General features: G+C 37.7%; 1 protein-coding gene across 3 annotated transcripts in view; it reads right to left on the bottom strand.

Moving 5' to 3' along the window:
* The window catches only part of PRR16 (proline rich 16), a 250,406-nt gene that overhangs the window by 89,112 nt on the left and 149,138 nt on the right, over positions 1–12,156 (bottom strand). The window contains exon 2 of one of the 3 annotated variants that reach the window (XM_056124506.1): positions 6,135–6,232. The exons of the other annotated variants lie outside the window; for them this stretch is intronic. Within the exon in view, the coding sequence (XP_055980481.1) occupies positions 6,135–6,146 (12 nt within the window). The 5' untranslated portion in view covers positions 6,147–6,232. The remainder of the gene's footprint in view (positions 1–6,134; positions 6,233–12,156) is intronic. 3 annotated transcript variants of the gene reach the window in all.

Here is a 12,156-nt window from a genome sequence, read left to right as displayed (position 1 = left end):
CCTATGGTAGGAGTTTTTCTTATATTAATTCCTAAATCTGAGCTATAAATGTCTTTTGTTTGTAAGCGAATGGTATACATTTTGTTGTTTCTTCCCTACTGCATGCTTTTTAAAGCGCTAACACTGGGTTTCCACAAATCCGATTCTAAATTGACATCTAGCCTTTTAAAGAGCAAAATGGAAATCATGCAAAAGATACTAGATTTAAAGACCACAGAAAATTGCTAAAATATGGAATGGCAAGTTCTAAAATATGCAGCTTTTGCATGTGTTGTTCTCAGAAGACATCAAAGTAATGAGAAAGGCATTTCTTTAGCTTTCTATGCATTTTTTAATCTCTTGGAAATGCTTGCAAGCATGTAAAGATGGGAAAGAAAGAACAAATTGAGCTTTAGAGAATATCTCTCTCATTTCACATATATTTATTGTGTCATTATTTTTCTAGATGTTGAGGACTCAATAATAAAAAGGTCAAGACAGGTCTGATCTCTGAAGAAGCATATGTTCAACATGGAGAAGACAGTCAGAAAATGAGAAAATAAAACATATAAACAATTACAGAGTAAAAATACTCAGATGAAAATACTGAATGGTATACCAGAAGGATAAAGTACGAAATGGGGTGAGAGCTACCCCAGGGATAGTGAGGGCTCAGATATGACTAGCAAACGCACCTCAAAGAAAGGTGCCGAAATGAAATAAGTCTAAATGAATTAAAATGAGCCAGGCAGGTACAAAGTAAATAAAAAGGGTCGGGGGCAGGAAAAAATCCAGGAAAACTTCTGTGGTTTTATGGTAGGAAGAGGTATCTGAGACCAATAGACAAGTGATTTTGGGGTGAGAAAGGAAGTGAACACAAGGTAGAGAGCCACAGAAAGAAGAGTACAGGAGCTCCAAGACAGTGAGGGGGATTCCACATATTGCCAACATGGGATATTTCAAAAATCCTAGTTTAACTGCTTGGCAGAAAATTGATTATAGGAGGGGAAAGAGAGGAAGCTTAATGAGTTTGGAAATTTATGCTATGACAGTTTAGTGAAAAGATGAGAAATTCTAAGAAGAACAATGTGAAGATGAAAAAATAAATTATATACTTTATATTATTATATATAACATACTATATATTATACACAGTGTATGTGTGTGTAAGATAGATGAGATATATCTTTATGGTCCCTCTGCTGAACCTATACATCATTGAAAATTCCCATAAACTATCTATCCTGTCTCTCTGGACACCAGAGAAATAAAGGAAATGGGCAGAATGGGCAGTTTATGGGACCAATTATAATAACATACTATATATTATGTGCTATATATAGGACCTAGAGGGCGTTCCTCAGTGTTTGGGTCACCATGGCTAGTTAAAGTAGATTTATTGACACCAAGAAAACTTAAGGAGAAATGGAGTTGTGATCCCAAGTGTTGATTCGCAAGTCCTTTCTTTGGCAAGTTTAATTTTAGTTAATTATTAAACATTTAATGAAGATGATGTGCTAGCTCCCATAAACTGCCCATCCTGTCCATTTCCTTTATCTCTCTGGTCCCCAGAGAGATAGGATAGACAGTTTATGGGAACTTTAAATGATGTATAGGTTCAGCAGAGGGGTCATAAAGATGTGTCTCAGCTATCTCACACACACACACACACACACACACACACACACACACACACACACACATGCACAAGCACACGCTTAAAGCTTTGGCACCAGAAGAAGTTGGCATAGCTTGCAGGGAGCAAAAGATGTTTTAGGAGATTGAGAAATGGGAGGGTTGGAGATGAGTGAACAGAGAAGGAAGAGAGAAGAGAAAAAACAGGAGTACTCAGATGGAATATCTGAGAGGGAGAGAAATCAAAAAAAGATTCAGTTAAAAAACAAAAACAAGGGGCTAGAGAGATAGCACAACGGGTAGAGCATTTGCCTTGCATCAGCCAACCCGGGTTCAATTCCCAGCATCCTATATAGTCCCCCAAGCATCCTGAGTGCAGGAGCCAGAATTATCCCCTGTGCAAGGCCGGGTTTGACTCAAAAAGAGAAAAAAAACACCCCAAACATGAAGGGGAGCTAGGAGTTCAAGAAGGAGAAAAATAAATTTATCTGTTCCAAGTAAATAAACTTGATTGATCACTCTCCAGCCACTGGGACCCAAAGGTAATGCTCTGTAGCATCTTCCAAACAGGGGATTGCTATTAGAGGAAGTTCAGGCCTATGTTAGAGAATAGCCTGTTGACTGATTAGGCGGGATGCAAACAACACTGCTCTGCCATGTTTTGATTTGACAACAAAAACAAGCAAATTCATCTCCCAAGCACACTTTCCTGCAGATAGTCAATCACAACACAAGTCTGGTGAGAACTGCAGTGTAACTGTGAATGGTCAGCCTTGCTGTTATTAAGCTACACAATTCTCCAGGCTACCATGGTCAAGGTCATTCTTGATGAAGAAGATATTTCAAATAAATTATATTGACTGTTGTATTATGGAATTGAGCTCTTGTGCAACCATTTCAAGAGTTGCTTCTCTCTCTCTATATATATATATATATAAATATATAATATATATTATTACACATTATATCAGTAACTGTAAAACAGCAGACTTTGCTCTGGTGTATCAACTCTCTGTATTCTCTCTGAACTATATCTTCTTGTCACTTAAAGTACATACCTTGTTTCACCTCTCTATAACCTTTTCCACTAAACTGTACGTATTCTAAGGGATGGGCAGAAGTGTGTTTTCATTAATCTTATTGTTTCTAGCCTAAGGTACATTATAAAGTATCTTTTCAATAAGCATTGAATGAATGAAGTACTCTATTTGGTTAGTTTAGACAGTACCTTTTTAGTTTAACAAAAAAAAATGCTAAACACATAAAAGCAATTCATTGTTTTATTTTAATTCAGATATAGAGGAGAAATCACCCTACAAAAGAATCATTAGCCTTTATGCCTTGATCTGAGTTTGTTCCCCTTACTATGGTCTGAAGGATTTTTATTAGTTTGCTAGCAACAAACAAACTACTGAGTTATTTAAAGAAGCTAAGATTTCTATGGTTTTTTTTGGGGGGGAGGGGAAGAGGGAGTGATCCACAGGACCCAGCAGTGTGCTTAAGTTCAACATCTACATTAAGATCCATATTTTCTTTTTCTCGAGCTATCAAATACTACTTACACTCCAATAAAATTTATAGTTTTTATAAAAAACACTTTCACCACTAGCTTTACTAGTAAGCACTGTCCTCCCGTTGTTCATTGATATTTGCTCAAGCGGGCCCAGTAACGTCTCCTTCGTGAGATTTGTTGTTACTGTGTTTGGCATATTGAATACATCATGGGTAGCTTGCCAGGCTTTGCAGTGTGGGCGAGATACTCTCAGCTTGCCGGGCTCTCTGAGAGGGGTGGAGGAATCATACCCGGCTCGGCTGGGCCGGCTGCGCACAAGGCAAACACCCTACTGCTGTGCTATCGCTCCAGCGCTCCTTTACTAGTAAGCTTTATAATTATTTAACAGAGAATTCACCAACTTAAATAAATTAAATTTTGATGAATGTTAAATGTTAGAATTAATTTTTTTTATTTCAGAAAAATTATGAGTTAGAGGTTCAAACATTACTATGAAAACCAGCTATCCAAAGGGTGAGAAAGTAATCCACTGCAAGAGAAAGATATTGTTTGGCTATAACTACAAGTATTTATTCCAATGGCAAATGCTGAGCTTATAGTTTTGTTTTTTTGCTGGCCCTGAATTTCTCTGGCCAATTAATTCAGAGCAACTAAATCTCAATAACTGATTTTCAAAATATTAATGAGCAAGTTAACATCAGAGGAAGAATCTGAACTTGGGAAGTCTTTAAGTTTGGTCTTACACTATCCACGCAGTATAATTTTATATTGGATATACCACATATACCAGGCAGCTTTGTATCTTATTATGTTTTTTCATAGAAAATTAAGGGCCGGAGAGCTAATACATAGAGTAAGGCACCTTCCTGGTAGGCATCTGGTTCCAGTTTGATTCCCATCAACACATATATTTGCCCAAGCACCAAGAGTGACTCCTGAGCACAAGATTAAAGCCTGAAGCATTGCCATGATGACGTCAAAAAAGAAAAATTACAAGTACTTCTAATCGCTAATCTATAAAACTAGCATATTGATTTTTTTATCAACAGAGATGATGATGATGATGATGATGATGATGATGATGATGATGATTACTAGGTGGGGAATAACCTGAGATGATCAGGGGTTACTTCTGGTTCTGTACTCAGGAATTAGTCCTGGTGGTGCTTGGGGACCATACGGGATGCTAGGGATTCAACCTGGGTTGACTGCATGCAAGATAGTACACATAGATAGTACACATACCTGCTGTACTATCTCTCCAGTTCACAGATAAATATTTTTTTTTTTGCTTTTTAGGTCACACCTGGCAATGCTCAGGGGTTACTCCTGGCTCATGCACTCAGGAATCACTCCTGGTGGTGCTTGGGGAACCATATGAGATGCTGGGAATCAAACCTATGTCGGCCATGTTGGCTGCGTGCAAGGCAAACGCCCTACCCGCTGTGCTATCGCTCCAGCTCCACAGAGAAATATTTTTATAAAAATTCTTCTAATATTCATCACAGTGTAGTCAACAATTTATTCTTAAAATATTTGCAGCATATTTTTCATTCATATAATATGCTATAATGTCCATCTCATTTACCACTAATGTACATTTAACTGAGAAGATATGTCTATCTAAATTCTAAATAATAATCTTTCTTGTCTTCCAATGATTTTATATAAAAAATAAAGACTTAATTTGTGGGAAAGTACCCAAGAAACATTTTTAATGTTACTAATACATCATTGAGCTCATTATACACTAATACAGAAACTCTAGTAGGCTCACAACTAGATAACACTACTCAGAGGAATTAATCTCAAGAGTATACTCAAAAGTCTGATTAAATAATGTAGATTATTAAAGGAAATTATTGGTGGCCAGCATGTCAATATAGCACCCAAGTTTTGACATTATCTATGTATCTTTTAATTTTGGTTTCTAACATAATATATTACTAATCAAAGTCAATAGTTGACTAATTATTTCACATTTCAGATTTGATCTAGTGGGAAAATGAAGCATCTATATTTAACAGAAACATTAGAGTAGATGCCAAAATACAATGGTGTGTTGGAATTACAGTATTGTTCTAAAAGTATTGGGGTACCTAAGAAATAAATTTTCTCTGATATACAGAAAACACTGAAACACTGTCAGATCACAAATTTTGATGAAAAATAAAAGTTGTGAGAAAATAATATTGTTGACTGTAACTGCCCCAAGTTTTCATTTTATTAAAAGTCCACTTCTTTGGTTGGAGAAACAGTCCAGCGTTAAGGTTTTTGCCCTTCATGTGGGTTGATCCCCAGCACACACATGGGTCCCACTGAGAGTGATCTCTGAGCACGAGAGATGAATGTATATCCCCACCTCCCACAAAAAGGTCTACAGCTAGTAATAAAGGTAGTGATCCTTCTTATGGTCATATATGGACACCCACTACTATATTTTAATTATGAGTAAATTCTATGTAACACAAATCAACTTTTAAGAAAGGACTATTTAAGAATTGTTTTATGTAATTTTTGCTAGTTTTAATGGCCAATGTATTTGGATTTCATAGTCCATATATGAAAATTTTCAGAACACAAATTATTTTGATTCACAGAAAGAATGTTAATGTGAACTCACAAATCCTGTCACCTGGAAGTTAAATCCTGCAATTTTAAAACATCATTAAAGCACCATGAATTTATTTTGCAGTCCTATAAACAAAAACTATAAATAAATGTTGAAGTTTGTGGCAGTATAATGAAATATTTCCCTCTAGGGAATTTAAATGTAAAACACAGAATGAAGTATGACAATGATCTGGTGGCAACTAGTGTGATGATTTTTCATCATGCTACTTGTAGCAATTATTTAATTACTTTAATAATCAAAAAGATCTCATTTGCAATTGCACCTTCTGTGTATATTTCGAATATCACATGATATATTGGACTTGCATGTTTCTTAGCAATGCTGGTATGTGTTGTCCAATTCCTGCAAACATCATGTCAAGGTAGGGCTGACCTTCTTGGGCATTTCCTGGTGTCCTGTTGTCACTGTCTGCCCGCAGCACTGTCTCCCTGTTTCATCATGTGGGGAGGTGGGAGTAGGCTATGGAGCTTCTGTTAAAAAAATTAGAGAACTTTTAAAAATACCATATTTATTTTAGACTTTCCAATACACACTGTACAGGTATGGGAATTTATGAATTGGATGCAGGGATTAGTCAGGATGAGAAATAAGTTATATGGAAGGGAGAGGTACACATGAATAGAAGAAAAGAGGTAATACAGCAAAGATGCACATGAAGGAAATGCACAGGGGCCACCTTTTATGTGTGAAACCTTAAGAGCTATGGAATAGATTGGTGCATCCACTTCAAGGATATTCACCCAGATGCCAAATATTTCTGTGAACAGAACAGAGCCAGCGAGTCACAGGAATCTTTCTGGAGAATAGTCATTATTCACTAACAATACTGCTTTAGAATGAACTGCTTTAAAAGACATTGACAGAAATAAATGAGGGTCAGTTCCTCAGATAGCTATCAGGAAGGGAAAAGATAACTGAACAAACCATACAAACTGGTACAAGTACCCAAGTATCATGTGGTGCAGAGACAAAATCAGAGCGCTATCCTCAAATATCTGAAACCAAGGATATCAGAAGGGGTGGGCTTCTCCTGAGCAGCAATGAGGAACTGAATCAACCTCAGAGAAACATCCCTTAGCAGATATCAACCAAATAAATCCGAGTGGCACGCTGCTAACTCTGAGTGACAAAAGAGGCAAAGGGGTCTCTTGGTGCAATACCTTCAGGATTATATGAACTAACAAATAGGGAACCCATCTTCTAGAGATCTAAGTAGAAGACCCTGGATTCCTACCCAGTCCTGAGATGCTAGATCACGGCTCCCGAAATGCAGAGTCCCCAGCTCCTACCTTCAACCATTAATAACATAGGTGCCAAATCCTGCATTTGCTATACTTGAGTTTTGTTCAAACTAGGTTTATGTAAAAATTTAAGTTATTATGTTTGCACAATAATTAACTCTCAACAGAGTGAACTATGCTTTGTCAGTATTAGAAGTGTAGAGAAATAAGTAAGACCCCTTCCTTAAAAAATCAACTGAATTATATTGAAGGAGAGGTTGAGAAAAACAAACATTTTTTTTTTAGTTTCCTGCTGCTTTCCACACTATTAAACATTTCTGGTATGTTTGTTTGGGGACCATCGGTGTCAGTGATCAGAGATTTCAGTGTCAGTGATCAGGGCTTTCTATAGGTCTGCACTTAGGGATCACTCCGGGCAGAAATCAAGTGACCATACGGGTGCCAGGATCAAAACTGGGTTGTCCAATGTGTAAGGCAAGCGCCCACCTACTGTACTATAATTCCAGCCTACTATTAATAACTTTTTTAATGTCCTTCTTTTTTTTTTTTAAATTATTTATTTATTGAATCACTGTGGGAAAAGTTACAGAGCTTTCGGGTTTAGGTCTCAGTCATGTAAATATCAAACACATTTCCCTTTACCAATACTTATTTTTAACCCCGAACCCCAATAGACCCCCACCTCCCACCCCTCCCAATTCTTGTGAGGCAGATGAGTTCCAGTTAATACTCTATCTACTTTGACTAGATAGATTGTTTCGATAAAAGATGCACAATTATTGTTTAGAGTTTACGACCCACCCCCCACAATCAGATATACTGAAACAGCGTTGTGAAATGATTTGCTTTCTACAACTTGGTTTAAGAATAAAATGATGTCGCGGCCGCGCGGTTTTGAATTTCTGCTATTTTACTTATTGACCCTGGAAGAATTTCTATTAAAAGTTAGATAGTTAAGAGATTGGTTTCTGTGCCCTGGAGTCGTGGCCGTGCCGGAGAGCCGCTCGTGGGGGGCAGCTGGCAACCTCGGTGGGGCGTGGGGGACGGCCCACAAAGCCCCCCTTCCCATGAGGTCCCCGCCACTCCCGCCGAGCCCGGCTCAAACCTGCTGTCCACAAGGCTCCCGTGCGGCCGCCATCTTTCTTTCCAGAGAGGAGCGGGCGGGCCGGTCAATGCCCTTTCCCCTCCGGGCAGGCTTGGTGGCGCGGTTTAACACATAGTCCATTTGCTTTTCTGCTCCAAGCGGCTGGTTCTCTGTGCTAAGTCCTTGTGCCTCCGGGGCCGTGGCCGTGCCAGAGAGCCGCTCGTGGGGGGCAGCTGGCGACCTCGGTGGGGCGTGGGGGACGGCCCACAAAGCCCCCCTTCCCATGAGGTCCCCGCCGCTCCCGCCGAGCCCGGCTCAAACCTGCTGTCCACAAGGCTCCCGTGCGGCCGCCATCTTTCTTTCCAGAGAGGAGCGGGCGTAATGTCCTTCTTTATTGGTAATTACCTCTAATATGTAGTAGAGGAAAGGTGAAATTAAACATCTGAATAGACTTGAAGATTTAACTTTATTTTTAATCTACACATGAATACTCATTCATAGAATACTCCCTAAGAATGATTTATGTGTCAAGAGCCCATCTAGTTGTTAGGAATAAAATCTGTCCATACTTTATTAATGCACACATCGGTTAAAAAAAGCATTTTAATTAATAAGCAAACTATAAAGTTGGAATGCAAGATGCTAATAATATAATGTCTAGTTAAAAAAGTTTGTGGCTCAAATATTCAAAAATATAAGAATGTAAGAAGAGTGATCTACCTTGCTTATCGCATTTCATTTGAAATCTAAATAGAATACTCTCTACAATAGTGATATAAATAAGAGATTCATAAAGGAATCCTCGTATGGAAGAGCCATGAAGTAGTACAAGTCTAGTTCTGATGAAATTCAGATAGCTATCTTCTCCCCTCTTTCCCTCAATGGAAACCTCTAAAAGATCAGTAAAAATAGCCCTCAGTGCTCAATAAGGGAAATATAAACAGTAATGGTAAACAGTATTGCACTCTGGAGAATGGCTCCCTGTGGCATATTCGATATGCCAAAAACAGTAACAACTCTCACAATGGAGAGTTACTGGTGCCCACTCGAGCAAATCTATGAACAACGGGAGGACAGTGCTACCGTGCTACAGAGAGAGAATGGTACAAGAGAGGGAGGAGAAAAAAGGACAACCAGCTCAGACTTTCTAGCCATGGGCTCAAGCTAAGATACTTTTTTACATTTTTTGTAAATAAGATACTTTAGTTAAACACCAGGCCTTACAAAGTTGTTCATAATAGATTTGTTATGGACTTTTGATGTTCGAACACCAATCCAACCACCAAAGTGACGTTCCTTCCACCACTGTTCCCATTTACCAAACCACCCACCTAGTCTGCCCCTTTACTGAGCACACAATAATTTCTTTTATATTGTGTGTTGCAATAAAATGGCAAAGGAATTATCAAAAATTATTTAGTAAAACAGAACACATGAAAAATGTCATATTTCACCGGGGGTCATTAAATATTCATCTAAGGGTTTGCTAAGCTGTTTGTTGCTAATTCATCCTTCAGTGATTATGTTTTTGTTTGCTGAGTTTGGTTGACTCTTATGCTACTTTCCCCTGTAATTTGATGTGCTGGCTCTCCTCATCTCATGGAGATAAAATAATCAGCAATAGGAATAGTGTGAAAATTAAGTAAGCTAATACATGAAAAGGACTCAATGTTGGAAAGGATATAGTAAAAATGCTTGCTCTCATTTGCTATTACATTGCCAAGAACTATAGTTGAACAATATAAGACATGTCATAATCTTTAGTGACAACAGCACTATAACCCTTGGGAGGAAGAATTTTGAACCAAGCACATAAGCTTTGATTAGTCTCAGAAGCCAATCTTCTGTGGAAGGCACAGCAGCCAATCCACCAAGTATCAAGAGCTAAGCCTCACACCCTCCCTCCTCCAAGCCAAGCCTAAGTGCCAGATTCCAGGTACACTGCCAGAATCCTCCAGTTCTGTAATTGCCACCACTTTTGTCCATTTCTCCATTTTGACAGTATGGATTCTGTTCTGCTGTTTGGCAGAGATTTTCTGGCTTTGTGCAGTGGAAAAAATTATTATCAACCTATTCAAGCCATAACTTGTGATCTTATTCAATAACAGAACTTTTATGCCAAGTGTAAAGCTGAACAATTCCTTCTTTTATTCTCCTCATGTATTTCGGACACAGTGTCAGACTAGGCTAAAAGCAAATGGAAAAAGCTTGAAAACTATCAGGTAAATATTTGAGCTAAGTCTTTACACTGCATTTTGATCAGGCTCAGTATTATTATCCGTACTAGGACTAAAAATGTCTAAATCTTAGTCATTGAATTGCTTCCTGGAAAAGAACACGATGACTTGAATTTGTTAATGGAAAGAGTACCAGACTTAAATTTTGAACTTACATTTTTGGTCTTTGTGGAATTAATCAATGGCATAACTTAAATGGATAACTCTAACTGAATAATTACACATTTTTCCACAAATTTTTCTTAAAACCCCCACAGCATAAAAGCTGAATGTTAAATAGACTTTTCAGAAATCTTGATAGATTTTACACTGAGCTTGCTACATCATCTTTTATCCCTTATAACAAATGACATATATTTGTAAAATCAGTCATGTATACAGGGTCAGAGTCTGCTTAAAAGAAAAAAATGTCTCTCTCAAACACCACCAGATTTATCTAGGATTCAAACACAAAACCATAACCCACAAATAACCATCAACTGATTTATGTGTGTGACAGAACTTCGATAAGGATCGTTCCATTCAAACTTCATTCAGTTTTCAGCTAACTGCACTAAAACTTCGATCCAGAATTGAGAGATATCTTTTTACTCTTCGTAACACCAGCATTTGAGGATCAAAGGAAATTTGTTAATTGGCTACACAAAATTAAAGTTTAGTACTTAGGCTAAGCAGCAGAAAGCAATCTAATACTTAGCCTAATTTATTAAAGGAATCATAAATCTGAATTAAAATTTAGGTTCAGGGGCCACAGTCATTGATACAATGGGGTGTTTGCCTTCCATGTGGCCAACCCAGACTCTCTCCTGCACACTCCATATGATCCTCTGCACCCACCAGGAGTAATTTCTGGGCCCAACGCCAGGAGTAAGCTTTGAGTATAGCCATGTGTGGCCCCAAACCTAATCAATTAAATAAAATGCAAGTATAGTCTCATTTTTAGTGTCCACCAACTGAATTATGTATAGCTACCTTAAACAAAAAGTATTTAGAAAGTATTAGCATATCACCATACTAATGAAATTGTACAAAGCACTCTAGGCGCTGGAGTGACACAGCGGATAGGGCATCTGCCTTGCACGCGGCCAACCCAGGTTGGATTCCCAGCATCCCATATGGTCCCCTAGCAGCTCCAGGGATGCTTCCTGAGTGCAGAGCCAGGAGTGACCCCTGTGCATCACTGGGTGTGACCTAAAAAGCAAAAAAAAAAAGCAGTCTAGAAAAATCCACACCTACAATTTATAATATTATTTTAATGCTATAAATAATCATACATGTAAGGAAATTATATGAATAAATTAAAACATTTAATTTTTAGACTATATTTATTTTTCCTCTTGGAAGGTAAAATGAGGGTTTCATTTTTAGTAAATTAGAGATTTCACTCAATCTAACACTTCTGTAAAATAATAATGTGAATTTTGAGGATCAAACTAGGACAATATATTTAAGTGCTAAGTTTAAAAATGCATTTATTAATATTCACGCTAAAGAGAACTTTATGTTTGTATGGACTTAATGTGATGTATGTATTTCACTGAATAGATGTAATAAGTATATTCCATTTATCGACATTTCAAAATTCAAAATAGCATGTTTTAAGAAAACGAAAGTAATATTTAGATATTAAAACTTCTCTTTGGTATCTAAGAGTATCTAAGCTTCTAATACCTTAAAATTAAAATTCACTCTCCAGGTAAGACATTTCCTAGTCAGGCTTTTAATAAAAGAAGTACGGAGAGGCTGTAAACCCTGTGCATCTCCAGGTGTGACCCAAAAAGAAAAAAAAAAGAAGTATGGAGCTTTGAAATAGAATGTTTCAAATCAGCTCA

This window comes from Sorex fumeus, unplaced genomic scaffold, assembly GCF_029834395.1.
Source record: "Sorex fumeus unplaced genomic scaffold, SorFum_2.1 ptg000051l, whole genome shotgun sequence".
Taxonomy (NCBI): Eukaryota; Metazoa; Chordata; class Mammalia; order Eulipotyphla; family Soricidae; genus Sorex; species Sorex fumeus.
The sequence above is the reverse complement of the archived record's forward strand: the minus strand, read 5'-3'. Positions and strand labels throughout refer to the sequence as shown.